This window comes from Mastigoproctus giganteus, chromosome 2 (genome assembly GCF_048544385.1).
Source record: "Mastigoproctus giganteus isolate SK-2022 chromosome 2, ASM4854438v1, whole genome shotgun sequence".
In the NCBI taxonomy this organism is placed as follows: domain Eukaryota; kingdom Metazoa; phylum Arthropoda; class Arachnida; order Uropygi; family Thelyphonidae; genus Mastigoproctus; species Mastigoproctus giganteus.
In genome coordinates this window covers 193,780,986-193,795,202 of record NC_143576.1, presented here as the reverse complement: position 1 = coordinate 193,795,202, position 14,217 = coordinate 193,780,986, and the positions used below count along the sequence as shown (strand labels likewise).

The following is a 14,217-nucleotide window of genomic DNA, read 5'->3' as shown; positions in this document are numbered from 1 at the left end:
AAAGGAAGTTAGCAAACCCCTAGCCATAATTATGAGAGCTTCTTTGGACTCAGGGGAGGTACCCATGGACTGGAGATGTGCAAATGTAACCCCAATTCACAAAGGAGGATCAAAGGCTGACACAAGTAATTATAGACCTGTTAGTTTAACTTCAGTTCCAGGAAAATTAATGGAGGCACTGGTTAAAGAAGCACTGCAGGATCATCTGGACAAGAATTCAGTTATAGCTCAGACACAGCATGGTTTTGTTAAGGGCAGGTCTTGTGTGACCAATTTGATTGGATACTATGATGTAGTCACAAAAGAACTGGATGCAGGGAATAACTTTGATATTATATATTTGGATCTTAGAAAGGCTTTTGATACTGTTGCGCATGGAAGACTGCTGCACAAATTGGAGAAGTGTGGCATTGGAGGCAAATTGCTGCTATGGATAAAGGGATGGTTGAGTGGCAGAAGACAGAGTGGTAATCAATGGACACTGCTCAGCGTGGACTAATGTTATTAGTGGAGTTCCTCAGGGTTCAGTGTTGGGTCCATTGTTGTTTTCTGTATTTATAAATGATATTGATGATGGTGTATCAGGCTTAATGTCCAAGTTTGCAGACGATACCAAGGTTGGCAGGGTTGTTAAGGACACTACTGATACTATGCTGCTGCAACAGGATCTGGAAAGGTTGAGCAGATGGGCTGAGAGGTGGCAAATGAAGTTTAACATTGACAAATGTAAAGTACTACATATGGGAAACAGTAACCCCAGATCAACGTATCAACTCTGTGGTACTATGCTGACAGTGGTAGAGAATGAAAAGGACCTGGGGGTAATTGTGCAGGCAGATATGAAGTTCTCTGAGCAGTGCAGACGAGCTGCAAGAGTAGCTCACGGTGTCTTGTCAATGATATACAGGAATTTTTCTAGCAGGGACAGGGATGTGATTATTCCCTTGTATAAGGCATTGGTCAGGCCACACCTTGAGTACTGTATACAGGTCTGGAGGCCCCATTTCAAGAAGGATGTAGAGCTGCTGGAACGAGTACAGAGAAGGGCAACAAGATTAGTGAATGGAACAAAGGGTTGCTCTTAAGAAGAAAGGCTTAAGTTTTGCAAATTACAGAGCCTGGAGACTAGGCATCGGCGAGGTGATCTGATAGAGGTGTATAAGGCTTTGAATGGCTTGGGCATGCTCAATGCCGATGGGATTCTTCCTCTTGCTCAGAATAATCACCTGAGAGGGCATAAATTCAAATTGAGGAAGGACGGATGTCGGATAGATGTGCGGAAATTTGCCTTTAGCCAGCAGGCAGTTGGTTTGTGGAATAGACTCCCATCGCTTGTTGTTGAAGTTGATAGCCTAAACAAATTTAAGGCTCAGCTGGACAGGTATTTCGAATGAACGGAGGGGTGAAATGGGAGTAGTGGTTGTTTTCATTTTTTTTTTTTGGCTGATGCTGAATAAGCTTGCTTTCTTGCATCATATGCCTCTACTAATGCTAAATCCAATAGCTTCACTTTATTTTTTATGATGCATGTATGGTTTGGTCATGAACGTTATAATGGTTCAGTAGAGATTTAACGGATGCACCATTTTCAAACTTTTGTATATTTTCAAGTTTTTGTTCAATTGAAAACAACTCTTTTGCATTTACCCATTACTTTTGCAATTTCTAAACAAAAAATATTTACCATAAAAAAAAAAAATTGACACTCCAGACAAATACTGAAACGAAATGTCTTTTTCGGTGCAACGGAACACAAAAATCCAGGCTATGCACTAAAACGGACTAAACATTTGTTCTCTTTCTGTTGTTTATTTGAGCGGTGGGTATGAAGACAGTGGGGATTGCAGGATAATAGGTAAGTTCAATCTCCCAATCGCAACTTATAACACTGCTTCTTGTCGCTCATTTACAACTTGCAAAACATCTTTCAAGTTTATACCTATTCTATTTATTACTACAATTTTATGATTTCCAGGGAATATATATATATATATATATACACACAACAGTTTAGGGGAGGTAGGTAACATCTAAAGGAATGTGAATCACATAAGAACCCATAACCGGAAATGTCACCGTAAGTCGGTACACGGCTCTGTTCATCAGTTTGCGATAGGGAAAATTTCTGGTTTACTCATTCAAGCAGTAGTTTCCGCACGAAGAGCATGCATCGATATACGAACCGAGAGCTGGCAGACATGCACCTAGTGTATGGATTAACAGAGGGCAATGGACGAGCAGCTCGACGAATTTATGGAGAACGCTTCCCAGACAGACATGTACCGGACCACCATTTGTTTGCGTGTGTGCATCAAAATTTGTGCAATTATGGGTCATTTAGAGGTAACAGGAGTAGTGCAGGCAGACGACGTTCGACACAAACTCCCGTTATGAAAGAAAGTGTGTTGAATGCCATCCAGAATAATCCTACTACCAGCACACGTGCCGTTGCCTCTACCTTAGGAGTGTCTCGTTGCAGTGTACAGAGTGTCTGGCACGACGATTCCTTACACCCCTTTCATCTCCAAAGGGTTCAGTTACTGCTCCCCCAAGATCATCCTGCACGTGTGGCTTTTGCACAGTGGTTTCTCCAAGGAAGTGTTCAAGACTTGAATTTTCCAAGCTATGTTTTGGTCACGGATGAGGCTTATTTCACTCGGGAAGGCTTATTCAATCAGCATAATGCTCATGTGTGGGCTCACGACAACCCACACGGTGTGTGCCCCCCATGCGGCACAACATCGCTTCACAATAAATGTGTGGGCAGGTATGGTCGGTGACTGCTTAGTCGGCCTTTATCGGATCTTTCTTGAACAAGTTCTACCAGGGTTACTTGATGATGTTCCAGCAAATGTGAGACGCAAAATTTGGTTTCAACATGACGGTGCAATTAGGAACATTGGATTCCTAGAAATCCAATGTTCCTAAGTGCACATAATTGAACTATAGTGCATTGTATAATTAGTGGACACAATTTAGTATGTTTTATTATTCATTAAATATGATACATTTATGGCCGAACTTTTTGGAAGTGACACCCCCCTTGCTTGGCACCTGGCTGCAATGCAGGCCTTGAAGGCTCGCTTCTGCCAACCCTGTATCTACCGATACCAGCAACCACAAGACAGAAAGAATTGTTTCACTGGAAGTGTATTATTTTTCTTAAGAGGCTGAAATGAAAATTAAATTATTAAAAATTGAGAGTTTACCTAATGAAACATTAGCACATTTTGTAGTTGGTATTATCAGCATAAGGTATTGACTTAAAGGGATGTACTGATTTTGGGGCAGAAAATACGAACTCAAATTTTGGTGGATTCAGATGTAAAGGGAAAAAAGTGTTTTACAAAAACTGAGAAGTCAAGTTAATGTTGATATTCAAGAGGTTGGTTATTCTACTCATATTGTACATAAAGTCATTAGTATGGACTAGGGAGATTATCATGTGATACTGAAGTTCTTGTTATAAAGTTATTTTCCTATTTTTCTAACTAAACATAAGGACAGAATGAAAGAATTTTATTCATTTGTTGATATTGAATACAATAATCATGAAGTTTGGTGGAGGCAGTCTGATGGTATGGGGCTGTTTCAGTTAGTTTGGACCTGGTCCACAGGGGATAGTGAATGTAACTATGAAGTCCACAAGCCTACAGTGATGTTTTAGATAATTATGCACTACTGCTACTACTACAGAAATGAGTCACATCAGTATCAGAACAAAAATGCTCCATGTCATACAGGCCAGGCTTGTAGACAGTGACATGGAAAAGTTTTGAGTGGCTAGCTAAGAGCCCAGACCTCAACCCCACAGAACACTTGTGGGGATGAAATGACATTGCTGATTAGGCTGTGGCCAAAATGGCTTTCTTCCAAACAAGTTCTGGCAGCACTTTTTAGGAAAAATGAAGACATTCTGTTCAACTGCTGTATGTTGGAAAAAGGCATGTCCAGAAGTCAGATGAGGCTGTCATACTACAGAGAGAGAGAGAGAAAACATAGGGGTGGGGGATATGACATTGGAATTGGTCCTAAAACCTTCACAGAGACTAACAGAATACGTGCTGAAATTATGTCAACTCTGCTTATCAAGTAACATCCAAGCATCCAAAACATACTTCTATTTACAAAGAGAAATAACTTGAAATTTTACGAAAATAATGAAATAGAACTGACACATTTTTATTCATTTGATTTTAATTTTTTTTAATTATTTTTCTTTATGAAAACCCCAAACTCGAGAGCTATTATAACCTATAGTACTTAGTATCCTGCATGGGCTCAAGGTTGAAAAGATGAAAGAAGATACTTGTTGACATTAGACTTGAATTTCTGTAGATTGTAGTTTTCAGGAAATACATATAAAGGTTGTTCCAGAAATCAGAAGTTGAATGAATAAATTACAAAGTTGGTTCTATAAGTTAAGTTGGGTAGTAAAAGGATGTTGACTGATTGCAGCATGTGTTCAGACTGCTTTGGAAGAGAGAGAGAGAGAGAGAGAGAGAGAGAGAGAGAGAGAATGGGAATTATAGAAGCCAATTCAGAAGAACAGGAAGTATCTATAGAAAAGGTATGCGGCAGAGACAGAACATCTATAAGACAGTGGAGAAACTCTGTTAGAGATGAGTCATTAATTAACCTAACTGCCCTCTTTTGAATGGAATCTAGAAGCATGAGAGAGGTTTTGGGCAAATGTGGGAACAATAAATATTCCACGGTAGGGCAGATTTGTGGTTTGTACAGAGTGAAAAGCTGTTTGGGAAAAAATCAACAAACCCAGTTTTCTAGGTGCAGAGGAAGCAATATTTGTGATGTGCTTATGGGGGGGAGGAGAGAGAGAGAGAGAGAGAGAGAGAGAGAGAGAGAGAGAGATTAGAAGTCAGGGTAATCGCCAATAGATATATCTTGCCTAGAAATTGGAGTGTCATCAAAGATAAGCAAAGGAGCAGAAGAATCCTTTTTGCGAGATATAAGACAGGACTCAGTTTTAGAAGGATTGAAATCAACTAAGTTGTCTTTGCCCCACTGGAGAATTACCTGGAGATCGGCATTTAAGGAATTGATAGCAGATATTCGAGAATTTGAAGCTAATTGAGCAGGGCAAGGTTTCTCAAAATGGAAAGTGGAATGTAATGTGTTATCATAGGCAAAACTTTGGATAGGATTTCCAGTCAATGGAAGAAGGTCATTAATATGCAAGAGGAAAAGAGTGGGGGAAAGAACTGAACCTTGGGGGACACCAGCATTAGTGGTGAAGTTAGAATACAGAGAGCCATCTACCATACCTGCAGTGAGCAGTCAGAGAGAAAATTGGATAACCAATTACAAAAGACATTTTGCAAACTATAAGATGGAAGCTTATTTAGAAGACCCTTATGCCAAACATGATCAAAGCATTTGAAATGTCAAGAGTAACTGCTTGAGTTTTACCCAACTTTTCCATTGAATTTGTCCACACGTTTGTCCGTAACATAAGCCAGAATATTACCAACAGATTGACACTGACGGAATCCATACTGGCGATCATTGATCAGATGGAAGATTTCTAAATAGTTTTAAGAGTTGGCTATTAATGAAATCTGAGATAGCTCAACAAATCTTTCTAAAAGATCCAAATATAAAATTTCATGAAAATGCATTAACTGAAAGTACATTTGTCACATGCACAAATGGATAGCCATAGTCCTCAAGCTTTTACACACATGCATAAAATGAAGGGCTCAGCAATGTTTGTTACAAAAATAAAATCTAAAATATAATGCTTGCCTCCAGAAAAAGCTTTCAGATTTCACAAATTTCAGGGACCGATGGCAGTCATCATGAAACAGGTAGTCTGTAATCAATTCACAAAGGAGGTTTGGCAGGTGAAGGCAGATTACGAGAAATTTTTGGCAAAGGATGGTAAGAAAAACAGCAAGGATTTCTTTTCTTATATAAACTCTAAAAGGAAGGGAATGAATCTGATTGGTCCACTTGATATCGATGATGGTTCGACTGTTGATGATCTTGCTCATATAGCAAACAAACTGAATGAATATTTTGCATCGACATTCACACGAGTTATTCAGCGAGGGGAATGCCAGAGGTGTATTCAACTCTGGCAGTAAGCTAGATAATCTTGTAATAACTGAGAGTAAAGTGGAGGAGAAATTGTTGAAGATAAACACAAGAAAGGCACCTGGGGTGGATGGGATCTATCCAGTTATATTAAAGGAGGCAGCGAAGGAAGTAAGCAAACCCTTAGCCATAATTATGAGAGCTTCCTTGGACTCAGGGGAGGTACCCATAGACTGGAGATGTGCAAATGTGACCCCAATTCACAAAAGAGGATCAAAGGATGACACAAGTAATTATAGACCTGTGAGTTTAACTTCTGTTCCAGGAAAATTAATGGAGGCACTGGTTAAAGAAGCACTGCAGGATCATCTAGACAAGACTTCGGTTATAGCTTGGACATAGCATGGTTTTGTTAAGAGGAAGTCTTGCCTGACCAATTTGATTGGATAATATGATGTGGTTACAAAGGAACTGGATTCAAAAAATAATTTTGATATCACAATTGGATTTCAGGGAAGCTTTTGACACTGCTGAGAATGGTATTAAGGGTAAGTTGCTACAATGGATAAAAGGATGGTTGAGTGGGAGAAAACAGAGGATGGTAATCAATGGGTGCTGCTCTTTGTGGACTAATGTTATTACTGGAGTCCCACAGGGTTCAGTGTTGGGTCCACTGCTGTTTTGTATATTTATCAATAATATTGATGAAGGTATGAAGGTATATTAGTGTTGTTGTTGTTGTTGTTTTGGTTTTTAGAAGCATTAGCAGATTAGGCCATATTGCTCCGGGATATGCGGTGGCCATTTCCTGATCTTTCCGCATCATCTGTATTTGGTGGTGACGGGCTCGAACCCCGGTCTAATCAAGAAGCGTGTGCTACGTACTGCTGCTCCTTCCCACCTGGCTACGGAGGCGCCTATATTAGTGTTGAAGTTTGCAGATGATACAAAGGTTGGCAGGGTTGTTAATGACTGGCAGTGTGCTACTGCAACAGGATCTAGAAAATTTGGGAAGATGGGCTGAGAAGTGGCAACTGAAGTTTAACCTTGACAAATGCCAAGTACTGCATATGGGTAGAAGTAACCCCAGAGAAACGTACCAACTATGTGGTACTACACTTACGGTGGTAGAAAATGAAAAAGACCTGGGAGTAATTGTGCAGTCAGATATGAAGTTTAAGTAATGCAGACAGGCTGCCAAGGGCAGGTCATGGGGTTTTGTCAATGATATACAGGAATTTTGCTAGCAGGGAAAAGGAGGTGATTGTCCCTGTGTATAAGGCAATGGCCAGGCCATACCTTGAGTACTGCGTACATGTCTGGAGTCCTCATTTTAGGAAGGATGTAGATTTGCTTGAGCGTGTACAGGAGAAGGGCAACAAGATTGGTGAGGGGAATGAAGGGATCCTCTTACCTAGAGAGGGTTAATTTCTGAAAATTTCAGCGGCTGGAGACCAGGCACCTGCAAGGTGATCTGATTGAGGTGTATAAGGCCTTGAATGGATTGAGCACACTGAATTCTGATGGGATTCTTCTACTTGTTCAGATTACAAACCTAAGGGGGCATAAATTCAAATTGAGGAAAAACAAATGTAGAATAGATGTGCGGAAATTTGCCTTTAGCCAGCGGGTGGTTAATTGCTGGAACAAACTTCCATCTGTTGTTGTGGAAGTTGACAGGTTAAATAAATTTAAGGAGGAACTGGACAAACATTTAAAGGGAATTGTTTTGTAAATTTTTTTTTTTGGCTGATGCTGCATAAGTTTATACACTTGTTTTCTTGTATCACATGCCACTGCTACTACTACTACATTGCTCAAAATACAAGTTGTGATGATTTATACAGAGTACTCACTCAGACTAAATTGACTTATCCTGAAAATTACTTTTATTAGACCTGTTTTTGTTAATAGTATGTCAAAGCTCAGGTGGTTCCCATTTATATTTTCTTTAAAAATGTGATGAATAGTATAGTGCCTGATGTCTAATTCTTACGCTACAGTTGCACGTTACACAATTTCTGATAAATTTCTCATTGTGCAAAGAATCAAGTCTTTTATCACATATGTAACTGGTCACAGTGGAAGGAAATTTATTTATCAAATTGCTCATCATCATCAACCACTCAAACTGACTTGTTTCTGATTCTGAAAATTATGGGTACAGAAAAAATCAATTAATCCTGTTTTCAATGGAAGAACTTTGTGGGACTAAAAAATGAAAAGTTACCATAGAAAATTATGGAACAAAACTGCAAATAAAATGAGAATTTCAAGTAAGTAGAATTTATTAAATAAAAATTTATATAAAATTAATGTGCATGTCAAGAGATTATGTGATGAAAATTCACCTGAAATTGCTTACAATGTGATTGCAGCCTTATGCAATGTCCTGTGTTGTTGACTTATTTTATTTATTTTTAATGTACTGACTAAAAAATGAAAAGTTACCATAGAAAATTATGGAACAAAACTGCAAATAAAATGAGAATTTCAAGTAAGTAGAATTTATTAAATAAAAATTTATATAAAATTAATGTGCATGTCAAGAGATTATGTGATGAAAATTCACCTGAAATTGCTTACAATGTGATTGCAGCCTTATGCAATGTCCTGTGTTGTTGACTTATTTTATTTATTTTTAATGTACTGTAGATTTTTTTCCCCTCTTTTTTTCTTGCTGTATTTATTCTCTCACACGTGAGTTTGTTCAAAATTTTGCAAATTTTTTTTTCAAGTTTATAGCACTAGTTTACACAATTCCATATCTCATAATCAATAATTTTCTCTTGTATCCAGACATCTTGCATTTGAATGTTTTTCCGTTATAAATTCAATTATCTGTTGACCATTTGGAGAATAATTTTGGGAACCTGAAACAAGTGTTTTAATGTAGGCCAGTGTATTATTATTATTATTAATAGCTGTCAACTAATACACTGAGCCAAAGAATTATATACTATTTTGAATCATACCAAACGAATATTTATGTAAATAAGTTTGGCATTCCTTTCTATTTTATTACTACACTGATCTAATTTAGAATAATTAATAATATCATTTTTTTCCTCTGCTTATTTGGTGATGCCATCTAGATGTTAACTAAGAAGTCTTACCATCCTGGAAGAATTAGTTTACCAGATATCCAGTATGACATTCCAAAAGAACCCATACAACGCAAGTGTTTCTCACACTTCACCACTGCTACCGATACTAATAATGTGGAAAAAGTATTCAGCGATGTTCACACCATGATCATTATGTGGAACTTGGAAAAGATATCACCTAGCTAGTTCATCACTTAATTTGTACATGAATTGAGAAGACTTGCTCATTTTAGTAGTTTCAAAGATACAGTGGATGGCAATACTCATTATAACCTGTTTTCCATAAAATCTCCCAAGGTTTCATGGCAAACAGACTCTTCTTTCTCATGTTGGAATAAGAGTAGGCCTAAATGTGACCACTTCATGTAATCGATAAGAAAAAAAAAAAAAAAAATATATATATATATATATATATATATAATAGTGACTGTTTCTTGTGAGTTAACTAATTGGTAACTTCATGTAAATATCTTAAAATTAGAGTTACAATTTGATGTGGAGTACCTTTCAAAAGATCAGTTTTATCATGCATTGGTCATTAGTGTCCATCAGAAGGTAATATTTAATATCCAATAATTAATTTTTATCTCCCATAGAAAAGTGATATCACTTTCATAGTCATATAAGAAGATGTATGCAGAAATGCAAAAATTACAAATTTTAACTAGGAAAATAATGTTTATCGTAAACTAAATTTTTCTTTTAATTGATTTCTGTTCAATAACCTAAAATTAAAAACACTGCTGAAACTTTTAAATCCAATCTACAAGTTAATGACTTTATATTTATTGTACATTAAATAGACTTTTGCATACTATTCAATCTTTATTATGTTTAAATACTTGTAGTTAAATTTAGTATTTTATTTCATTGAAAATACTAAGTTAATAAAAAAATAGAGCTAAAATTAAAAGAATTATTATTTTAGTGCACTATGCTCTCCCTATTTTTTTAACAACTAAAACTGGAAAGAATAATCAAAATAGGAAGTATAACAGCCAAAAAAGTACAACTGACTTTTTCAAAATCAATTTTAAGATAGTGTTAGTGATAATGAGACAAACATCAGTTTTTATATGATGATATTGATTATCATATAAAAGCTCAGATGTTAATGTATTATAACTACTATATGGATAATTCAAAAAAGAAGTTAAAAGGAGATTGTGCAAAACAACTGCTACCATGTCAACAACTGAAATTATTTCAATACTGTATTGACAGATTTGACCACGGCGCCTCCGTAGCCAGGTGGGCGGAGCAGTAGTGCATAGCACACGCTTCTTGATTAGACCGGGGTTCGAGCCCGTACCCACCAAATACGGAGGATGCGGCAGGTCAGGGAATGACCACCGCATATTCCCAGCCCACATAAAGGGCATCCAGCTGTAAAAATTGCATACCAAAACAATAAAAAAAAAAAAAAACACGCTGACCCCATATAATAATGGGAAAAAGGCGAGGGGAAAAAAAATAAAAAAATTGACAGATTTGACCATCAGATCATAATGGGTAATGTAACCTGTATATACCACACCATCATGGATATAACATACAGGTATCCCTTGCTTAGTATAACTGGATACTAAGTGAATCTATGTTAAGCAGGAGAAGATTTATCCACAGAATATAATGTAAAATCAGCCAGAAACAGGGCATAACCTCTGTTTCTGGTTGATTTTAAGGCACCATTTCTCTGTATAATAATATTAAATGTAGCAGAAACATTTAAAGCTTTAAATATAAAATTTAAATACATAAATTGTGATAAAGCAAACAGTTATGTTCAATAAAATGCAAGGAAGCTTACCTTAAAATTACAGAACTTTATATGTATACTGTATTTACATTATTCACAATAACAGCTTATAATACTGCTGATTTTCAAACTGCTCAAATGTGGTATAAAATGTATTGCTAGCCTGAATCCAGTCTTTATGGATAGAATGCCTAAGTTAGTTTCCAACAAGAAGTTTTTCATCTTTGCATTATTAGCACTAGTTGACTCATTTGACCTCTTTGAGGCTTAAAAAAAAAAAAAAAAAAAAAAGTTGAAACTACCTATATGGTAAGCTAAAATCAATCACTGGAATACAAAATACACATATTATTTTTTTTTTATTAGCTATATGGTGCAAGGAAGCCTGAGGCTTATGCTGCACCAGCCAAAAAAAATTTCTGAATTTCCCTGAGAGAGAGAAAACAAGAGACAGAAGTAGAAGGGAATCACCAAGAAAGAGAAGAATGATGATACCCAGCTCAGGACCCTAGGTGTGCCAAGCCCATACTCACCGGCTGTGTATGTAAACCAAAATTAAACTGGGAACAGCACTGCTGAATGGTGCTACTGAGCACAGTGCAATTCAAAGCAATAGTTTCTAAAGATAAGTTTTATAAACAACACTTTGGCTAATCAGAACCCCCGAGTCTCACTTTTCATTAGCACCACCAGGCAGGATGACATATAATGTGTATGTTTTTCTAATAGTCAAGAAATGGTGCAGTGACCACTTTGATATACACTGAGTGATCACTGAATTATGGCCACCTCTATGAAAACTGAATGTGACCCATTGACCACGTGTGGAGTTAGTCAACTTATTGTTATGTTTTTTGGGAGCATTAGCAACTAAGGCCATATTGCTAAGGGGATATACGGTGGTCATTTCCTGACCTTTCCGCATCCTCCGTATTTGGTGGGCACGGCTTGAACCCCGGTCTAATCAAGAAGCGTGTGCTGCAGACTGCTGCTCCTGCCCACCTGGCTACAGAGGCGCCGAGTTAGTCAACCTACATAGCATAGATAAGGTGTCATTGGTTCAGTAGGTAGTAAAATTTCGAGCATGATGGGTAAAAGGAAGGATTTCTCGGACTTTGATAAAGGACAGATTGTGGGTGCTCGACAAGCTGGTGCCTCGATTTCCCAAATGGCTGAACTGATGGGGTGTTTGAGAGCTGCCTTAGAGTTTACCGGGACTGATGTCAAAATGGTCAAACAATGACCTGATGGCAAAACTGCAAAGGTCAGCGAAAGGTTGATGTTAGAGGTGAGCGCTGGGTCTGACGACTCATACAAGTAAACAGGCACAGCACTGCTGAAGAGTTAACTACCCAATACAACATGGGGCAACCCGGAACAATATCTGGCATGACTGTGCATCGCACGCTCGCACGTATACCAGCAGACGACCCCTACAGCATCCTCTCCTAACCAAGGTTCATCGGCGTAAAAGACTCACCTGGTGCAAAGAGCATGCAAGTTGGACGTTAGAAGGTGTGCTTGGTCGGATGAGTCATGTTATTTACTCCACACCGTGGATGGTCGTGTACGGATTTGGCATCAACAACATGAGGCTCTTGATCCATCATGCATGGTATCAAAAGTGCAGGCTGGTGGAGGCGGTTGTATGGTGTGGGGCATGTTTCACTGGCAGGAACTTGGACCCCTGGCAGGTGGAACAACGTATCAGTGGTCTCTGCTATCGTCAACTGTTTGCTGACTGTGTACACCCTGCTATGTTACACTTTTTCCAGAATGGCGATGGTGTCTTCCAAGATGACAATGCGCTGAGCCATCGGAAACTTGTTGTGCAGGAATGGTTTGAGGAACACAGTTCTGACTTCCAGCATATCGACTGACCTCCAAACTCCTCCAATATCAATTCTATAGAGCACTTGTGGAACACTATGGAAAGGCATATCACACATCTGGATACACCAATCACCTCCACACCTGCATTGCTGGCTGCATTACATACAGCTTGGTTGGCCCTACCTTCCGAATGCTTCCGACATCATGTTGAATCAATGCCACGTCAGATAGCTGCTGTACCGAGGGCAAAAGGAGGATCTACAAAGTATTAGGTAGGTGGTCATAATTCAGTGATCACTCAGTGTATTTTCCACTACAGCATTGAATGACCATAGTGTTTTACAGTCATGGACATAAGAAACTTGTGGCAATATGAAGAGCTAGAGAAAATTAACAGAGAGAGATAAATTACCCATGGACAAAATGCTTAGGTTGTCTTAACAAGGCAAGCAGAGTCCATCACTTTGTTGGGGGTTCTGACCACACTCTTTTTTTTTTTTTTTTTTTTTTAATGAAAACCCCAAACACGAAAGGTATCAAAACCTATAGTACTTAGTACCGTGCATGGGTTGAAGGAGAAGTATGGGGGGAGGGGGATGCCAGCAACTTTGCTCTAGAGACTAAACATGGGTTTCACCACTTCAAGCCTCCAATAAGCAACGTGGTGGTATTTCACTGGTTGATGAAAGTCATATACCACCTTCTGCCTACCATCAGTGCAAAACAAAGTGCATTGTGATTCATCTGACCACGTGACTTTTATTCATTGTTCTACTTTCCAATCATGACATTCTCAGCACCATTGCAGGTGGATTTTTCTGTTTTTCGCTGAAACAAATGGCTTCTGAATAGGCAGGCAACTGCCAATACCCAATTTCTTATACTCTCTGTGCATGGTAATAATTGAAATAGGGAAGTTCTTGGTTTGGTTAAATTTAGATGTTATTTTCTGCACACTGGATGTCTTATTTTACCATACAGTCCTCCTTTGAGTATGATGGCTTCACTCTTTGAAGGATTGTTTTTCTACTACATTTATACCTTGAAATGTGGAAGAACTGCTTACTTTGCAGCCATTAAAACCTTTAAGTTGGATGCTTTTGAGAAACCAGTTATGCCTTTTGTTTCTTGAATTGTGGCTCCTGCTAAATGTGCCCCCATGATAAGACTTTTTTTTCAAAGTCTAATAGATTACATGTTTCCCCATTCTGGCTTCAGATTACTGCAGTCAAACAGCCTGTGTGGTCTTTATACCCTAGAAGGCAGCAAGTCATCACCCAGCGTTAAAGTTTTCTTTGCATCTATTTGCATTTATTCTGTCTACGACTTTAATTATTTAATTTAATCTGTAACTGATTTTTTTTTTTTTTTTTAACTGTTTAAGATTCAGATTTGGCTGACCTGCCTTTGATTGCACGAAAGTTCTGTGAACTCTATCCATTTAACCTCTAATGAAACATT

General features: G+C 38.1%; 1 protein-coding gene across 1 annotated transcript in view; it reads left to right on the top strand.

The window, feature by feature from the left end:
• The window catches only part of LOC150089872 (guanine nucleotide-binding protein G(s) subunit alpha-like), a 114,272-nt gene extending 104,922 nt beyond the window's left edge, over nt 1–9,350 (top strand). Inside the window, exon 11 of the mRNA XM_090390117.1 lies at nt 9,153–9,350. Coding sequence (XP_090246243.1) covers nt 9,153–9,350 — 198 coding nt within the window. The remainder of the gene's footprint in view (nt 1–9,152) is intronic.
• The last annotated feature ends 4,867 nt before the right edge of the window (nt 9,351–14,217 follow it).